Below are 18,111 nucleotides of genomic sequence, written 5' to 3'. Positions count from 1 at the left end.
TTTTAGAAATAATACCGACAGTCTTTTTGTTTCTTCAGCCGATAAAAGATTACCCTCTTGCGGCTTAGGTGAGATGGGTTCCAAACTTACATCCCCTATGGCTTTAAGAAACAAAATGTTCCGAATTGCTTCTCTGTTGATAGAGAAATCCAAGGTGAAAAATTAAGGAAAGGGGAATGGTAAAAAAAAGTCCTTAGAAATGATGTTAATAAAATAAAAAATATATATATATGTAATATAAAATATATTTTTTAAAATATATTTTAAATGAATTACTTGCCCAGTCACTTAATCACAGTTATTTTTACCAAATAACCTGTTAATCAATATTTCATGCACTCATCAATATGGGAGCGCATAAGGAAAAGAAAAGTTTCACAATAAAATTAGGTTGATCCACAGTCTGCAGCTCTTCAAAAAAATAGGATTTGATCCTTCAGGTCTTTCCAGGAACCCGTAGTACATACAAAAGAAAAAAAGAAAAAAACAAAAAAAGCGCTCCTGTGTGAAAACCAACTGGTGAACAAAGTGCAGGAAGGGGGTTATGCGCTCACCTATGAGAGTCTAGATAAGCGTAAAAAAGCTATCTCGTCCAGAGTTTTTTCTCCGAGGGTTAATGCAGGTCAGGACTTTGTTGTTATATGCTCCGATGAGCAATCTGCTGGCAGCTGCAGTAGCCACAATCCAGGCGGTCCCTGCTCCTACACACCACGGTCGGATGAATCCGGGACAAGACCGCAGTAGTGAAGTATATCTCAGAATCTCTCTCAGGCCTCCGACACACATCCGTTAAAAACGTGCGTGTTTTGTCCGTTTCCGTATATACCGGAGACACGGACAAACGTGCACCAATGTTAATCTATGTTTGTGGTCAAACTTGCGTTTTTCATCATGTCCATGTGTCCATGTCCGTGATCCGTATATGTTTCTGTTTTTCATGGCAGCATGTCCGTTTCCTGCACGGAACACGCACACACGGACATTATGTTAAGTCAATGGTCACAAGTACGTGACACGGATGCATCTCTGTATGCTCCATGTACGTTTTGTGCTTTTTTGTAGCGATATCGGCTATTCTTTCTTTTTCTGTCTATTCTGTCTATGACGGTCAATCTCCCTCAGTCCGTCGGTCGGTCTCTCTCTGTTGGTCGGTCTCTCTCTCTGTCTTGTCTGTCCCTCTCTCTGTCTGTCGGTCAGTCTCCCCCTTCTCTCATACTTACCGATACCCGATCACTGGCGTGACGCTGCATGGTGTTCACACTGCTCCAGCGGCTTTTACTATTTTGAAAAAGCCGGCCGCTCATTAATCAATCTCGCGTTCCCTGCTTTCCCCGCCCACCGGCGCCAATGATTGGTTGCAGTTAGACACGCCCCCACGCTGAGTGACAGCAGTTTCACTGCAACCAATCACAGCCGCCGGTGGGCGGGTCTATACTGTGCAGTAAAATAAATAAATAAATAATTTAAAAAAAACGACTTGCGGTTCCCACCCATTTTGATACCAGTCAGGGTAAAGTCACACGGCTGAAGGCTGGTATTCTCAGGATGGGGAGCTCCACGTTATGGGGAGCCCCCCAGCCTAACAATATCAGCCAGCAGCCGCCCAGAAATGCCGCATCCATTAGATGCGAAAGTTCTGGGACTCTACCCAGCTCTTCCCGAATTGCCATGGTGCATTGGCAATCGGGCTAATAAGGAGTTAATGGCAGCCCATAGCTGCCAATAAGTCCTAGATTAATCATGGCAGGTGTCTCCCCGAGATACCTTCCATGATTAATCTGCAAGTTACGGTAAATAAATACACACAACGAAAAATCCTTTATTTGAAATAATAAACACTAAAAAAAACCCTCGTTCACCAATTTATTAAGCCCCAAATGCCCATCCATGTCCAGCGTAATCCACGGAGGTCCCGCGTCACTTCCAGCTCTGCTACATGAAGGTGACAGGAGCGGCAGAAGAACACCGCTGCTCCTGCCAGATCCACACAGCAACTGAGGTGAGCAGCGCGATCAGCTGTGCTGTCACTCAGGTTACTCGTGACCACCGCTGGATCCTCCAACTGTGACAGCAAGTCGCCCGAGTGACAGCGATGAAGTCACAGGTGAGTTGTGGTCATGGGTGAAGTATCCAGCTAGCCATGGGTAACCTCAGTGGTGGCAGCGCTAATCGCTGCTCACTGCAGGCACTCAGGGGATTAGCGGTCACCGGTGAGTCCTGCACGGGTGACCCGATAATCAGTATGCGACACCCAGACAGAGCCGCGGTATGACAATGAAGGGTACTTTCACACTTGCGTTCAGCGCAGTCCATCACCATGGAGAATAGCGCAGTCCGTTAACGCACTGCCCTATTCTCCATAGACTTGTATGGATGACGCACTGTAACGTAAGTGTCAGCGTTTCATCCGCTGGATGACGCAGCATCGTTATTTTGACACTGCGCCGGGTGGGAGGAACGCAGCATGTAACGTTTTTTTGAGTAGCGCAATCCATAGGATTTCACTGTGCATGCACTCTCTGGCTCCCTGCACCCGTAACCAAGGTAAATATAGGGTAACCAAGTAAAGTGCTTTTGCCGATATTTACCCTCGCTACGTGTGCAGGGAGCCCGACACTTCCCCGCTTGGCTCCGCCCCCTCCCGCACTCCACTCTGCAGGTATGTATACACAAACACAAACATATACATACACACACACACTCTCACCTGTCCTCAGCGCCATGGTCCACTCGGCTCCACTCACTCCGCACTCCGCTCCCTGCACACATTCTCGAACATTCATGAACGATCAGCTGAGCGCCCGGCCGCCGGCATGTGAGAGCGCTCAGCTGAGCACCCGGCCGCCGGCATGTGAGAGCGATCAGCTGAGCGCCCGGCCGCCGGCATGTGAGAGCGATCAGCTGAGCGCCCGGCCGCTGGCATGTGAGAGCGCTCAGCTGAGTGCCCAGCTACCGGCATGTGAGAGCGCTCAGCTGAGCCCCCGACAGCCAGCTATTGAGAGCGATCAGCTGATCGTTCCCAATAGTCTGCTGCCGGTAAAACTGTAAAGAAGAAAAAAAAAAAGCTTTCCGTTGTTTTGTACGATCCGTTGCATCCGCTGTGCCATTATATGCAACGCATCCGTTGCATCCGTCACGCAACGCAATGCAACGGATGTCGTTCAACGCAAGTGTGAAACTAGTTCATTCTCAGCACACGACTCAGTCTGCGGGTAAGCATCAACGGCATTTTACATCACACACGGAACATTTCACACGGAAAACACACTCACATGTCAGTTACAAATCTCACGCACACACGGGCATTACACACACACACACGGCTAGCATACGCCGGTCACACAAATGCCACACGGACCATAAAAACGGACACAAAAACGGGACACGGACCCGAAAAACGGACCATAACACACGTGCGTGCATTTTCATGGATGTGTTTCGGAGGCCTCACACAGGCTGATACCTGTGTTGCAAGAGTATATGAATAAATAGGTTGCTAATCAGGTGCTAATTAGACAGTGTTTGATACACCTTATAAAGACAATCATAATTAACACAATTAAAACACTTGGAACAATAGAAAAACAATTATTCGGTCAGCATAGATAAAGTTCAAAAAATTCATAAAAAAAGATTAAATCATTTGGATTCAAGGTGATCTATAATACAAATACTTAGAAAAATAATTTATACCATGTGATATTATCTGGAATAAGCAAGTAAATATATATAAATACATAAAACTTCGTAAAAAACACCATAAAAAACTTCATAAAAAACATCATATAAGGAAAGAACCATTACTTACCAATAATCTTCATAAGGAAATAAGGGCCGATGTATACAATCTTATTAACAGGAAAAATACAATTAATAAATATAAATGATTCCTATATCTTTAGATCCCCATTACATGAATTACTAGAATATATCATTCAATAAATTAAGAATTATAATTTATTAAAATGTATAAAAATTTTAAAATCAAACTTCTATATCTGATTATTAATAATTAATGAGTATGTTCAATGCTTATGTTCAAACCCTCTGGATTTAATGTGGCCATTTTAAATATCCAGTATAATTCCTACCAGTCGGGATTTGTTCCAATATTGTAAGCCGCAACCCATCCGTTTTTTTGATGAGTCAAAAAATAATGATTTGATGCACTATGTTCTAAAAGACCTTGTCTAATATTGTGTTGGTGCTTATTAAGTGTGTTATGCATAGATTGTATTGTTCGACCATTGTATTGAATGCCACAACTGCATTCCAATAAATAGATTACATATGATGATTTGCAATCCAAGTATTGTTTAATAGGGAATATTTCGTCCGTTATAATCGATTTAAAGTTGGTTCTTCCATGTGATATGGCCTTACAACATAAACATTTATGACCGCTACAGCGATAAACCCCCTTTTTAAAGTGTTCATCCAGTTGGCCTACTCTACATAGTGAATCAGACGGGATGCGACTTGGCGCCACCATGTTTTTTAAATTTTTATTACGTCTAAAAATAATCCTTGGGTCCTTTGATAAATGATCAGCTAAAATTGGGTCACTTTTTAAAATATACCAATATTTTTGGATTAGCCTTTGTTATACCCCTAAAGGAACTATTAAAAGTAGTAATAAAAATCTGTTTGAATTCAAGATTATCACTTTCTTTTTTTCTAATTAGAACGTCATGGTCTTTTTTGCGATTATCTTATATTTTCAATAGGCAATCATTTTGGCATATCATCCTGGTTTTATTAAAGGCATTTTTAATCAGACCCCTTGGATAACACTTTTCCTGAAACCTTTGTCTGAGAATATTGGATTCAAGTAAAAAATCTAGTTCTTTACTACAATTCTTGCGAATGCACCAATACTGACCATAGGGGATATTTTTTTATCCAGTTTGGCAAATGACCACTTTTAAATTCTAGATAGCTGTTTACATCAACTTTTTAAAAAATGTTGAAGTTTTAATTAGACCTTCATTATTAATTGATAAATTCAAATCCAAGAATTGAATATTTTCCTTAGAATAAGTTGCAGTGAATGTAATACTTCATGGGTTACGATTAAGATTGTCGGTAAAGATTTTTAGCGCCTCCAATGACCCCCCCAAATAAGAAAGAGGTCATTGATCAATCTCCGATAAAAGACAATGTGACCTGAATCCAATATGCCAAAGGATTGCATATTGAAAATTGAAGATAATCGCAAAAAAGACCATGAAGTTCTAATTAGAAAAAAAAGAAAGCGATAATCTTGAATTCAAACAGAGTTTTATTACTACTTTTATTACTACTTTTAGCAGTTCCTTTAGGGGTATACAAAGGCTAATCCAAAAATATTGGTATATTTTAAAAAGTGACCTGATTTTAGGTGATCATTTATCAAAGGACCCAAGGATTATTTTTAGACGTAATAAAAATTTAAAAAACATGGTGGAGCCAAGTCGCATCCCGTCTGATTCACTATGTAGAGTAGGCCAACTGGATGAACAACACTTAAAAAAGGGGATTTATCATTGTGGCGGTCATAAATGTTTATGTTGTAAAGCCATATCACATGGAAGAACCAACTTTAAATTGATTATAACGGGCGAAATATTCCCTATTAAACAATACTTGGATTGCAAGTCATCATATGTAATTATTTATTGGAATGCATTTGTGGCATTCAATACATTGGTCGAACAATACAATATATGCATAACAGACTTAATAAGCACTGACACAATATTAGACAGGGTATTTTAGAACATAGTATATCAAAGCATTATTTTTTGACTCATCAAAAAAATCCGGATGGATTACGGCTTACAATATTGGAACAAATCCCAACTGGTATACCAGATCATTATAAGAGGCTAATTAATAGGGAATCATACAGGATATTTAAAATGGTCACATTAAATCCAGACTGTTTGAACTTAAGCATTGAACATACTCATTAATTAATAATCAGATATAGACGTTTGATAGGATTTTTTAATTTTTGATATATTTTAATAATTATAATTTCAAAAGAAAGGAATAAAACCCGATTAAATAGTCAAATATAAATAAAAATGATATAGCAGGAAATATGATCTTGTCCATCAAAAAATAAGGCCCTAGTAGCTAGTGAGCAGAGAAAAAACACCTACAGCTTTCAGAATAAAGCGATGCAAAAATAATATTTTTTTTAATAAAATTGATTTTATTGTAAAAGCGGAAAAAACATAAAACCACATAAATGTGGTATCACTGTAACTATACTGATACAAAGAATAAAGCTGTCTTATCAATTTTACTAAATGGTAAATAGAATAAAAAAAAAATAATTATTATTTTTTTTGTTCATTCTACCTTCCAAAAATTGGAATAGAAAACGCAATTATTCTTGTTCACCTCCCAATGATATCAACTTCAGTGACACATCTGTGGTGTCAATATAATCACTGCACCCCTATATGAATTCATTGAGGGGTATAGTTTATTAAATGTGTTAACTTATCATAAGATTCTGCTGTTCTGGCACCTCAGGTACTTTGCCAATGTGATATGGCACGCACAAACCATAACAGCAAAATCTGCCCTATAACATGACTCTCCTTCCCTTCTGAGCCCTGCTGTAGGCCCAAACAATATTTTTCCACCACATATGGGGCATCTGCATACTCAAGAGAAATGATACAACAAATTGTATGGTCCATTTTTTCCTGCTACCTGTGTGAAAATTAAAATTTTGAGTCCCAAACATTTTTGTGGGAGAAATGTTAGTTTTTTTTTTCATTTTCACGTCTCAACTAAGGATGAGTGAATATAGTTGCCATTGTTCGGTATCCGGCGGATAATGGGGTATTCGAGGTATTCGGTTTCCGGCGGCTAATATGGTATTCGCTCCGATACTTTCATTTTCATTTCTGGACTTCCTGGCGCCTTTTTCCAGCCAATGAACACATCCGACGTTGCTTCATCGTAACGCCGCAGCCAGCTTTGTTGTGGTGTTACTGTGATCGGCTTGGCCGCACAGCGTCATAGGGGTTATATAAGGCTGCCGCCATTTTGTGAACCTGCATTAATTCCTGAGCTACCGGTTTAGCTAGACTGTACTGTGTGCGGGACAGCATTTATCCATCCAACTAATACTAGTCCTTCTAAGGGCTGAAGAATTTTAGCATTAGCTGCTAGCGGATGTGTAAATCATAGAACCAGGTATAGGGACAGTGCAGTGCGTTCTATGACATAGTGTTCCTGCTGCACAATCCAAAATAGTCCTTGTAAGGGCTGAAGACAGTGTTCACTGTGTGCTAGCAGCTGTGTAAATCATAGAACAAGGTATAGGGACGGTGGTAGTGCATTGCTTAGTTAGGTGACAGCCGTTCCTGTTTTAAACCGGCCAAAAAAAAATCCTCTTATTAGTGGTGCATATGGTCTGTTACTGCAGTGTGTGACATAGGTAGAGCTTATTCACAGGCAAAGAGAGATTTAAAACTGTACTGACATCTGCTACTAATAATCAACAATCTCAGCACTGCTACATCCCTTGTGTCTGTTATACTAGCAATAGGTATTACAACTTGCAAAAAAAGGTCTCAAAATTGTAAAAACAACGGGTTCAGGTGTAGTGTACTGCCTGTCAGCCACCATCTCAATTCACAGTCTGAGTGTTACCAAATTTTTATTAATACTAGGTATCAGTGGCACTACTTTTGCCTGCAGCAAAATACCTTCATAGCACAAAACTAGCCTAATTCTGGGGGCTTCATATCTTACCCAACTTAGATAGTGGCCTGCTGCCACTAACACACAGTCACATTGTTACCCAATTTTTATTAATACTTGGTGTCAGTGGCACTATTTCTGCCTCAGTCTCAAGTCCAGTACCTTCCTATCAGCAACCTAGTGTAATTTTGGGGGCTTCCTATCTTACAGAACCTACATAGTGGCTTGCTCTTATTAAAACACAGTCTCAGTGTTACCCAATTTTTATTAATACTTGGAGTCAATGGCACTACTTGTGCCTCAAGGCCAGTACCTTCCTATCAGAAACCTAGTGTAATTGTGGGGGCTTCATATCTTACAGAACCTACATAGTGGCTTGCTCTTACTAAAACACAGTCTGAGTGTCAAAAACCAATACTAAAATAAAACTGTTGTTCTGTGTTCTTTTGGGGATGAAAGACATTCACAATATCTTTGTCAACTCCTCCAAGTGGCAGTTTGTCCAATAAAGGTATCTTTTGGTTTTAGACTTACAGAAACAGCTATCGTGAGAAACTATTAACACAAGTTTAACAACCAAGCATAAGTGTTGTTCCACTGCCTGTTGAAAAGGTCACGTTACAGTATTCACCTTCAAATAAACAAAAAAAAAATGGGAAATAGAGGGGGTAAGGGCCGTGGACGAGGTGGTAGAGACAGTGGTGGTCGCCCAAGCAGTGTGATTGAGCCAAAGTAAAAGGTTCCTGCTTTATCTACCTCTGCCTTGCTATCCCAATTTTCTTGTCCACATGGAAAAGCACTCTTGTGCCTTGAACAGTGCGAACAGGTAATGAGTTGGCTAGCAGAAAATGACTCCAGTTACTTGTCGAGTAGCTAATCCCAAGGGTCCACACAGACAGACTTGAGTAGCCCAGAGGCTGGCCTATCGAATCCTAAGCTTGGTCCTCCTTCCTCACAACATCAGTATTCTAAGAAAACAGATGACACCAAAGCAGGTTACTCTGAGGAACTGTTTACGGGACCATTTGACCTTTCTTGCTTCTCACCGCACAACACCACCAACGCAGGTGAGGCTGTGGTGTGCAGTGATGCACAGATCTTTGAGCATTCAAGGCCAGAAGAAAGCCATGTTGTTGGCCGTGACATGCTGGGTAATCAGGTTGAAGTGTTTGAGGATGATGAGACACAGTTGCCCTCAGGTCAGCCTGAAACCTCCATTCCCGAAGATATTGACCTTCAGGAATTTGAAGACGACCTGGTCGATGATGAGGTGACTGACTCAACATGGACGGGTGGCATGGATTGCGAGAGCAGCAGTGCAGAGGAGCATGTTGCCATAGCCCGCAAAAAGGCCTTAAGACATAGGGTTTTGACCACTGCCAGAAGTCAATCAACTGTACATATGACACCACCACCTGTGGCATCTCAGAGTCCAAGGTTCTGTGCACCACCTCAGCCATCTCAGAGTCCAAGGGTCCGTGGTGCGATTGTGTGGGAGTTTTTTCCCAAGAGTCCTTCAGACCAAACGGTTGCCATTTGTTAAATCTGTCAGACCAAGTTTAGCAGAGGCAAAAATACAGTTAGGTCCAGAAATATTTGGACAGTGACACAATTTTCGCGAGTTGGGCTCTGCATGCCACCACATTGGATTTGAAATTAAACCTCTACAACAGAATTCAAGTGCAGATTGTAACATTTAATTTGAAGGTTTGAACAAAAATATCTGATAGAAATTGTAGGAATTGTACACATTTCTTTACAAACACTCCACATTTTAGGAGGTCAAAAGTAATTGGACAAATAAACCAAACCCAAACAAAATATTTTTATTTTCAATATTTTGTTGCGAATCCTTTGGAGGCAATCACTGCCTTAAGTTTGGAACCCATGGACATCACCAAACGCTGGGTTTCCTCCTTCTTAATGATTTGCCAGGCCTTTACAGCCGCAACCTTCAGGTCTTGCTTGTTTGTGGGTCTTTCCGTCTTAAGTCTGGATTTGAGCAAGTGAAATGCATGCTCAATTGGGTTAAGATCTGGTGATTGACTTGGCCATTGCAGAATGTTCCACTTTTTTGCACTCATGAACTCCTGGGTAGCTTTGGCTGTATGCTTGGGGTCATTGTCCATCTGTACTATGAAGCGCCGTCCGATCAACTTTGCGGCATTTGGCTGAATCTGGGCTGAAAGTATATCCCGGTATACTTCAGAATTCATCCGGCTACTCTTGTCTGCTGTTATGTCATCAATAAACACAAGTGACCCAGTGCCATTGAAAGCCATGCATGCCCATGCCATCACGTTGCCTCCACCATGTTTTACAGAGGATGTGGTGTGCCTTGGATCATGTGCCGTTCCCTTTCTTCTCCAAACTTTTTTCTTCCCATCATTCTGGTACAGGTTGATCTTGGTCTCATCTGTCCATAGAATACTTTTCCAGAACTGAGCTGGCTTCATGAGGTGTTTTTCAGCAAATGTAACTCTGGCCTGTCTATTTTTGGAATTGATGAATGGTTTGCATCTAGATGTGAACCCTTTGTATTTACTTTCATGGAGTCTTCTCTTTACTGTTGACTTAGAGACAGATACACCTACTTCACTGAGAGTGTTCTGGACTTCAGTTGATGTTGTGAACGGGTTCTTCTTCACCAAAGAAAGTATGCGGCGATCATCCACCACTGTTGTCATCCGTGGACGCCCAGGCCTTTTTGAGTTCCCAAGCTCACCAGTCAATTCCTTTTTTCTCAGAATGTACCCGACTGTTGATTTTGCTACTCCAAGCATGTCTGCTATCTCTCTGATGGATTTTTTCTTTTTTTTCAGCCTCAGGATGTTCTGCTTCACCTCAATTGAGAGTTCCTTAGACCGCATGTTGTCTGGTCACAGCAACAGCTTCCAAATGCAAAACCACACACCTGTAATCAACCCCAGACCTTTTAACTACTTCATTGATTACAGGTTAACGAGGGAGACGCCTTCAGAGTTAATTGCAGCCCTTAGAGTCCCTTGTCCAATTACTTTTGGTCCCTTGAAAAAGAGGAGGCTATGCATTACAGAGCTATGATTCCTAAACCCTTTCTCCGATTTGGATGTGAAAACTCTCATATTGCAGCTGGGAGTGTGCACTTTAAGCCCATATTTTATATATAATTGTATTTCTGAACATGTTTTTGTAAACACCTAAAATAACAAAACTTGTGTCACTGTCCAAATATTTCTGGCCCTGACTGTACTTCCAGCTTGGGTACCTCCAGCATGAGAAACCCTATGTTAGCCAAGCACACAGCTCTAGGTGAAAAACACGGTTTCCAGACTCAAAACGTGGCCACTTCCCCTGGGCTACCTGCTTCACAAACTGATGTGCAAGAAGGTGGCGCTGATGCCTCCTTCTCCCAACCTGATGTTGGCCAAACTCAATCATCAACGACCACATCCGCTTCGGTGTTCCAGCATTCCATTCAGTTGTCCATACCACAGACCTTTGAAAAGATGCGAAAATACCCCGTTACACACTGAAGGGCAGAAACCATAACTGCACGCATTGCACGATTGATAGCCTTTGAGATTTTGCCATATCGGCTTGTGGGAACAGAGGCTTTCCGCGACCTTTTGGCGGTGTTGGAAACTGAATTTATTAAACTTCTTGGCATGTTATGTTCTGTTGCACATCCTACAATTTTTTTTAAAAATAAGCTGTTGGGAGCTGTTGGGAGTACCTTGTGATACTGTGCTCCATGGTGTCTGAACCATTATCCACTGGGGGAGCTGAATTTATTAAACTCCTTGGCATGTTATGCCCTGTTGCTTATACTACCATTTTTTTTTAAAAAAAAGCTGTTGAGAGCTATGGGAAGTACATTCTGATGCTGTGCTACATGGTGTTTGAATCATTTACCCCAGGGTAAACTGATTTTTTTTTTTTAAATCCTCAGTGTTAGCTGGTAGAATAAAGCCTGAGTTCCAGAGTGAAACAACCACCACTTTCACGGTGCTGCATGCTTCACAAACTGCAGTCTAGGAAGCAAGCGATGATGCCTCCTGCTCCCAACCTGCTTTTGGTCAGATGCAATCATCATCGACATCAGCTTCGATGTCCCAGCATGGCGTTCGTTTGTCCATAAAACATACATTTCTGAATCACTTGAATAGAATTTAAATAGAGGACCACTGGAGCCAGTGGTGTTGGTGGTGGAGGAGGAGGGCAAGGCCAACACCCAAATAGCCACATTGGCAATAGCACTTCAAAGTGTTATGGAGTACGTATTCCAACTTTCACACTAATGATATAGGGGACGCAGAAAACTACAAATGACTGCCATCCCTCCCCAATGTATGTTATAGGACCCACCTGAGAGACCTAAGAATTCTGAGATTTGAGGACAGCCAGTGGCCCTTGCTACATTTGAGTAGAGGGCCACTGGAGTCGGTGGTACTGGTGGAGAAGGAGGAGGGCAAGGTCAATATCCCAACGAACACATTGTAGCTGACCTTTTAAAGTGCTGTCAAATATGTCCTAAAAAAGAGGTGTGAGACAGACACCAATATAATGTATAAGTTACAGCCCTTTCTAATCGAAAAAGAAGGAAAAATGTAAAAAACAAAACGTGTGAACATATGCTGAAGTTTTTTTTGGAGGTTGGGCTTGATTTGACATGTTATTACAGTTATTAGATATTAGTTATTACATATTATTATTAGGCACTAGAAACTGTTTCTTAGCAATTTCTCCTCTTTTACTTTGGTTTGAGAGCTGTTCTGGTGACTACGTAAATGCCGCGTGCTGCTCTGACCACATTATTCAAAGACACTAGAAATGCAGTCAGGCACCTTCTACAGGCTTTGCCCATACTGTTTCAGCCTTTTCCTATACATTTCAGCCTTTTCCTCAGTCACCACAGGTCACGGACAGGTTCGACATAAAATTATTCTGGTTTCCCATAGACTTACATTGGGGGTCGAATATTCGCAAATACTCAAATAGCGGCGAGGTGTTCGTCGGATATTCGTTGAATCAAATAATAGAGTATTCGATCATCCCTAGTCTCAACGTTAAAAAGTCTATGAAGCATTTGCGGGTTCAAGGTTCTCACCATATCTCTAAATAAATTCCTTTAGGGGTGCAGTTTTCAAAATGGGGCCAGTTGTGTTTTTTTTCACTGTTTAGTTACATTAGGGGCATTGCAAATGCGACATTGCATTCACTCTCTGTTTCAGCCACTTTTGCGCTCCAAAAGTCTAATAGTACTTTTTCCCCTCTGATCCCTTTTGTACGCCTAAACAGTAATTTTCTACCACATTTGGGGTATTGGCATACAGAGTAGAAATTGCACAACAAATTTTATTATGCATTTCTCCTGTTACTCTTGTGAAAATTAAAAATTATGAGCTAAAGAAACATTTTTATGGGAAAAATTACAGTTTTAATTTTTTTCCTCGTACAATTCCTGTGAAGCACCTGAAGGGTTAATAAACTTTTTGAATGTGGGTGTGAGCACCTTGAAGGGTTTAGTTTTTAAATTGATGTAAATTCTGGGTATTTTCTGTCACATAAGCCTTTTAAGGTCACTCCAAATGTGATGTGATTCTTAAAAAAAATGAATTTGCAAAATTTGTTGGAAAAATAAGAAAATTGCTGTTAAACTTTTAACCGTTATTACTTCTTAAAAAAAATAATCTATTTCAAAGCTGGTGGTGATGTAAAATAGACATATACTACATGTACCGTAATTTATTAATAATTTTGTGTGTGGCTATCAGGTTTAAAAGGCATACAAATTTGAAGTTTAAAAACTGCAAAATTTTCACTTTATTAATTTTTGATATTTTTATAAATAAATGCAAATCATATCACCAAAAATTTACAATTATCATGATGTAGAATATGTCTCTAAAAAACAATCTCAGAATTATTGGGGTCTGTTGAAGCATTTCAGAGTTATTACCCCATAAAGGGACATTGGTCAATATTAAAAAAAATTTACCTCTAATCAGGAAGGGGAAAACAGGCTGGAGGGTGAAGAGATTAATCTGCAGATGAACCACAAATATATAGGGTAACAGTGATTTTTAACATGACAAATCCCTATAGCTGTAGCTAGTACAATAGGCAAATTAGCATTTTGCAAAATAAAAAAGCAAATTTTGTATGTAATATAATTTACTATATTTTCTAATAGCCTTTTTTTTGTGTGTTTCAGCAACATCTTGGCACTTACCAATACCTTTGATTGGCCAGAGGGAAATATAACTCAGGATAACTATAAGGACATGCTGACATATTTTAATCAGACTGACCCAACTGTGATTGCATCCCTTGATCTTCCCACATGTGACTTAGATAAACTTTTGTCTGAGGTAGGATATTTGTTCATTTGTAAAGCTGAAATGCCTTCAAAATTTGCAAAACTTTAATGTGAATGTTATCCCAAATGTCTCATTGTTCCATGTTCCATAACCAGGACATCCAAAAATCTGACCTAGAAAAAGTACCATTCCATGTTTTGTTTATTTTACCATCACAGTGGTATTAGTAATTTATGTACCTTGTGTAAAGTAAAATATACTATCTTCTACTGTTTCCGCTGCCGCTGCAGTCTCTCTACACCACCTTGTGACCGCAGCTCTGATTGGCTGGAAATTACTGCTAGAAGTTACTATCTCTCTTAGGCTGGACTAACACGAGTGTATGGCATCCGATGCGAGAGCATCGGATGCGATATACTAATGACCCCCGGCTTAGGCTCTGCTGCGAGCGTGAGCAGAGTGTCATGCGACTGTGAAGCTGAGGGCGCGGGCTGCGGAGGAGAGGGAGGGGTTAATCCCCCCATCTCCTCCATTGTCAGCCTGTGCGTATATCGCACTGCACTGGGATAACATCTGAGTGCAGTCCGATGTATCTCTCGCACCCATAGACTTGTATGGGTGCAAGGGATACGGCTCTAGCAGAAAATCACAGCATGCTGCCATTTTTCTCGCATCCAGAATCTGGATGCAAGAAAATCTGACCAACTGCTCTCCCTCATTGACTAGCATTGGTCAGAGTGCAATGCGAGATTTTCTCGCATTGCACTCGTCTGTTTTTCACACTCATCTGAGCGCACTCTTACTGTAAGACTATAAGTGCCTCATTCAGAGTCTCACAGAGTTACATTGAGAAGTAAATTCTGGTCTACCCGGCACACTGGTATGATATGGCCAGTCACAAAATTGGTTGTCATATAGAAGATGACCAGAGCGGCATCGGGAACAGCAGAAGATCGCTACCTGTGTATATCAGTCTCCACAGCAAACTTATATTATTAAAACCACTCTGGTGGTGAAATTAAAAAATGGTTCAATCAGGTAATTTGGTCAGACATAAAGAACCGAGCAGCTTTGACAAAGGTGAAATTTTGGTAGCTAGAAAATTGGGTCAGCGCATTTTCTAAAGGCCGCTTTACACTCAACAACCTCGCTAATGAGATGTTGTTGGGGTCACGGAATTTGTGACGCACATCCAGCCTCGTTAGCAAAGTCGTTGCATGTGACACGTACGAGCGACCGCCAATGATCAAAAATACTCACCTTATCGTTGATCGTTGACACGTCGTTCAAATCCCAAATATCATTGATGGTGCTGGACGCAGGTTGTTAGTCGTTCTTGAGGCAGCACACATCGCTACGTGTGACACCCCGGGAACGACGAACAACACCGTACCTGCGGCCTCCGGCAACGAGGTGGGCGTGACCTTCCTGCTGCTGCTCTTCGCCCCCCGCTTCAATTGGACGCCTGCCGTGTGACGTCGCTGTGACGGCGCACTAACTGCCCCCTTAGAAAAGAGGCAGTTCGCCGGCCACAGCGACGTCGTTAGGGAGGTAAGTATGTGTGACGGGTACTAGCGATATTGTGCGCCACGGGCAGCAATTTGCCTGTGACGCACAAACAACGGGGGCGGGTGCTTTCGCTAGCGATGTCCCTGTGTGTAAAGCAGCCTTAAAATAATTAGCAAAATTAGTTTACTTCCATTTTTTTCATAGTGTTTTCAATGCATTTTTTAATGCACTTTTTTGGTGTTTTTTAAGCTGCAGTTTATGTCTCTTTTTGGTGTGTTAAATAAAACTGACTATTTTTGGATACTTCACTTTACTTAGCTTGTATAAATGTTATTAATAAAGTCATATGTGGATTATATGGGTTTTCACTGCAGAAATGCAATAAAAATGCATATATGTTATCTTCCCCATAAGACACATATTTATTGCAAGATAAACTGACATGCTGCTGATTTCAAGAATGCACCACAGATCAGTTTACATAGTGTACAAAAGCACAGTGGCCATGAGATTTTTATAAACTGTGATATGTTTCACATTATCAAAAATGCACTAAACATTCATCATGAGAAGTTAACCTTAAACGGGTTGTCCCATAGACAAAGTACATTTTAATCATTAGATCTTTGGAGTAAAAACAATTTCTACAGTTGGGTGTTTTTAAAAAAATATTCCCATGCTGAGATAAATTTATAAATGTCGCCTGCTATGTACTGTGTATCCATCTGACTGTGCAGAAACATGGTCTGTACTTACCACTAGAGATGGTTCACCGAATGGAGGTCGCGTTCGACTTCGGTTCAGCGAACCGGTTCAGCGAACCACTCAAACTCCATAGGAAACAATGGGAGGCAATCACAAACACATAACAACACATTATAAATGTACACATGCAGTTAATAAACATTGCCATAACACTTACCGGTGCCCGCGATGTGTCCTGCACTCTGTCTCCCGCCGCTTTTCCATCGGTAATCGCTGCGTCCTCCCGGTAACCAGCAGTGATGCAGGACATATCGTGACATCAAAATAGCCATGTGACCAGTCACGTGTCTATTATCTCATTGGCTACAGACTGGTCACATGGCTTTGACGTCATGTCCTGTCCTAGGTACTGTCATTGCACTCTCCGGTACATGGTGCACGTTTGTGTATCACCGTGTATCGGCTAGATGCTCTGGCACAAGTTGACTCCCCGTTCTACTTCCCCGTTCCGTTAGGGACCGGCTGACACAGCTGGTCAATAACTGAGATCACCGTTGCCATAGCAACGCGCATGTTAGCGGTGACGTCACCGCTAACAGCGGCACCGGGAATCACATGATCGGAGCACCGTTGCTATGGCAACCCATCTGTCAGCGGTAACGTTACCGCTAACAGCCAGCAGCACTGATCACTCACGGAGTGAAGACTGCACAGGGAGCAGCAGCGTCTTTCTCCCATGCTGTGCTGCTCATGTAGCAGAGCTGCATGAGCTGAAGGAGAAAGACAGAAGACCATGGATCGTGGAGGGATAAGAGGGAGTAATAAACATGGAGTCTCTAAGTGTGTCTCTGTATTTATTTCTATTAAAGTATTTTTTCTCTGTGTGGTAACTTTTTTTAACCCTTTATTAGAGATTCTTAATGGCTGGGTCAAACTTGCCTGACATTAAGAATCTCTGACTTAATACTAGCTAGTAAAACAAAGCTGGTATTAACTCCTGATTACCCAGCAAGCCACCCGGCTTCATCGCTGCTGGAAGAGTTTGATACAGCGCCAGATGATGGCGCTTCTATGAAAGTGCCATTTTCTGGGGCAGCTGCGGATTGCAATTCGCAGCAGAGGCGCCCAGAAACCTCGGGCTAACCTGTGCTGCGGATTCCAATTCCCAGCTGCCTAGTTGTACCCGGCTGATACAAAAATGTGGCGAAGCCCAAGTCGTTTTTTTTTTTTAATGATTTCATGAAATTCATGAAATAATTAAAAAAAGGGCTTCCCTATATTTGTAGTTCCCAGCCGGGTACAAATAGGCAGCTGAGGGTTGGGGGCAGCCGTACCTGCCTGCTGTACCTGGCTAGCATACAAAAATATGGCGAAGCTCACGTAATTTTTTAGTTTTTTTGGCAAAAAAATAAAAAATGCTTCCCTGGCTTTTCCATTGTCAGTGAAGGTAACACCAAGCAGTGGCGGTTAGCAGCCAGTAGCTGCTTGGATTACCCTTAGTTAGCAATACAAAAAATGCAGCGGGAGCCCATATATATTTTTTTTAATTATTTATTTAAATAACTAAAAACAAAATGGGCTTCCCTGTATTTTGATTGCTGGACATCACAGTGCTGTAAAAATAAATCTTTAAAAAAAATGACGTAGCGCTCCACAGTATTTTTGATTCTCAGTGCAGATAAAGCAGAAAGCTATGGGTTGCCACCCCCATCTGCCTGGCGTTACCTTGGCTGGTAATCAAAATACAAGGGAAGCCCATAAATTTTTTTTATTTAAAAAAATAGTTAAAAAAAAAATGACGTTGGATCCCCCCATTTTTGATAGCCAGCTAGGGTAAAGCAGACGGCTGTATTCTGAAAACCACAGCTGGCAGCTTTACCGTGGTTGG

General features: G+C 41.3%; 1 protein-coding gene across 2 annotated transcripts in view; it reads left to right on the top strand.

The window, feature by feature from the left end:
• SLC6A19 (solute carrier family 6 member 19) overlaps nt 1-18,111 on the top strand; it is a 913,143-nt gene that overhangs the window by 654,163 nt on the left and 240,869 nt on the right. For both annotated transcript variants that reach the window (XM_075315004.1, XM_075315002.1), the window contains one exon: nt 13,904-14,060. In XM_075315004.1, the coding sequence (XP_075171119.1) occupies nt 13,904-14,060 (157 nt within the window). The remainder of the gene's footprint in view (nt 1-13,903; nt 14,061-18,111) is intronic.

Source organism: Anomaloglossus baeobatrachus, chromosome 6, assembly GCF_048569485.1.
Source record: "Anomaloglossus baeobatrachus isolate aAnoBae1 chromosome 6, aAnoBae1.hap1, whole genome shotgun sequence".
Taxonomy (NCBI): domain Eukaryota; kingdom Metazoa; phylum Chordata; class Amphibia; order Anura; family Aromobatidae; genus Anomaloglossus; species Anomaloglossus baeobatrachus.
Note: the sequence above shows the minus strand (reverse complement) of the source record. Positions and strands in the feature narration are given on the sequence as shown.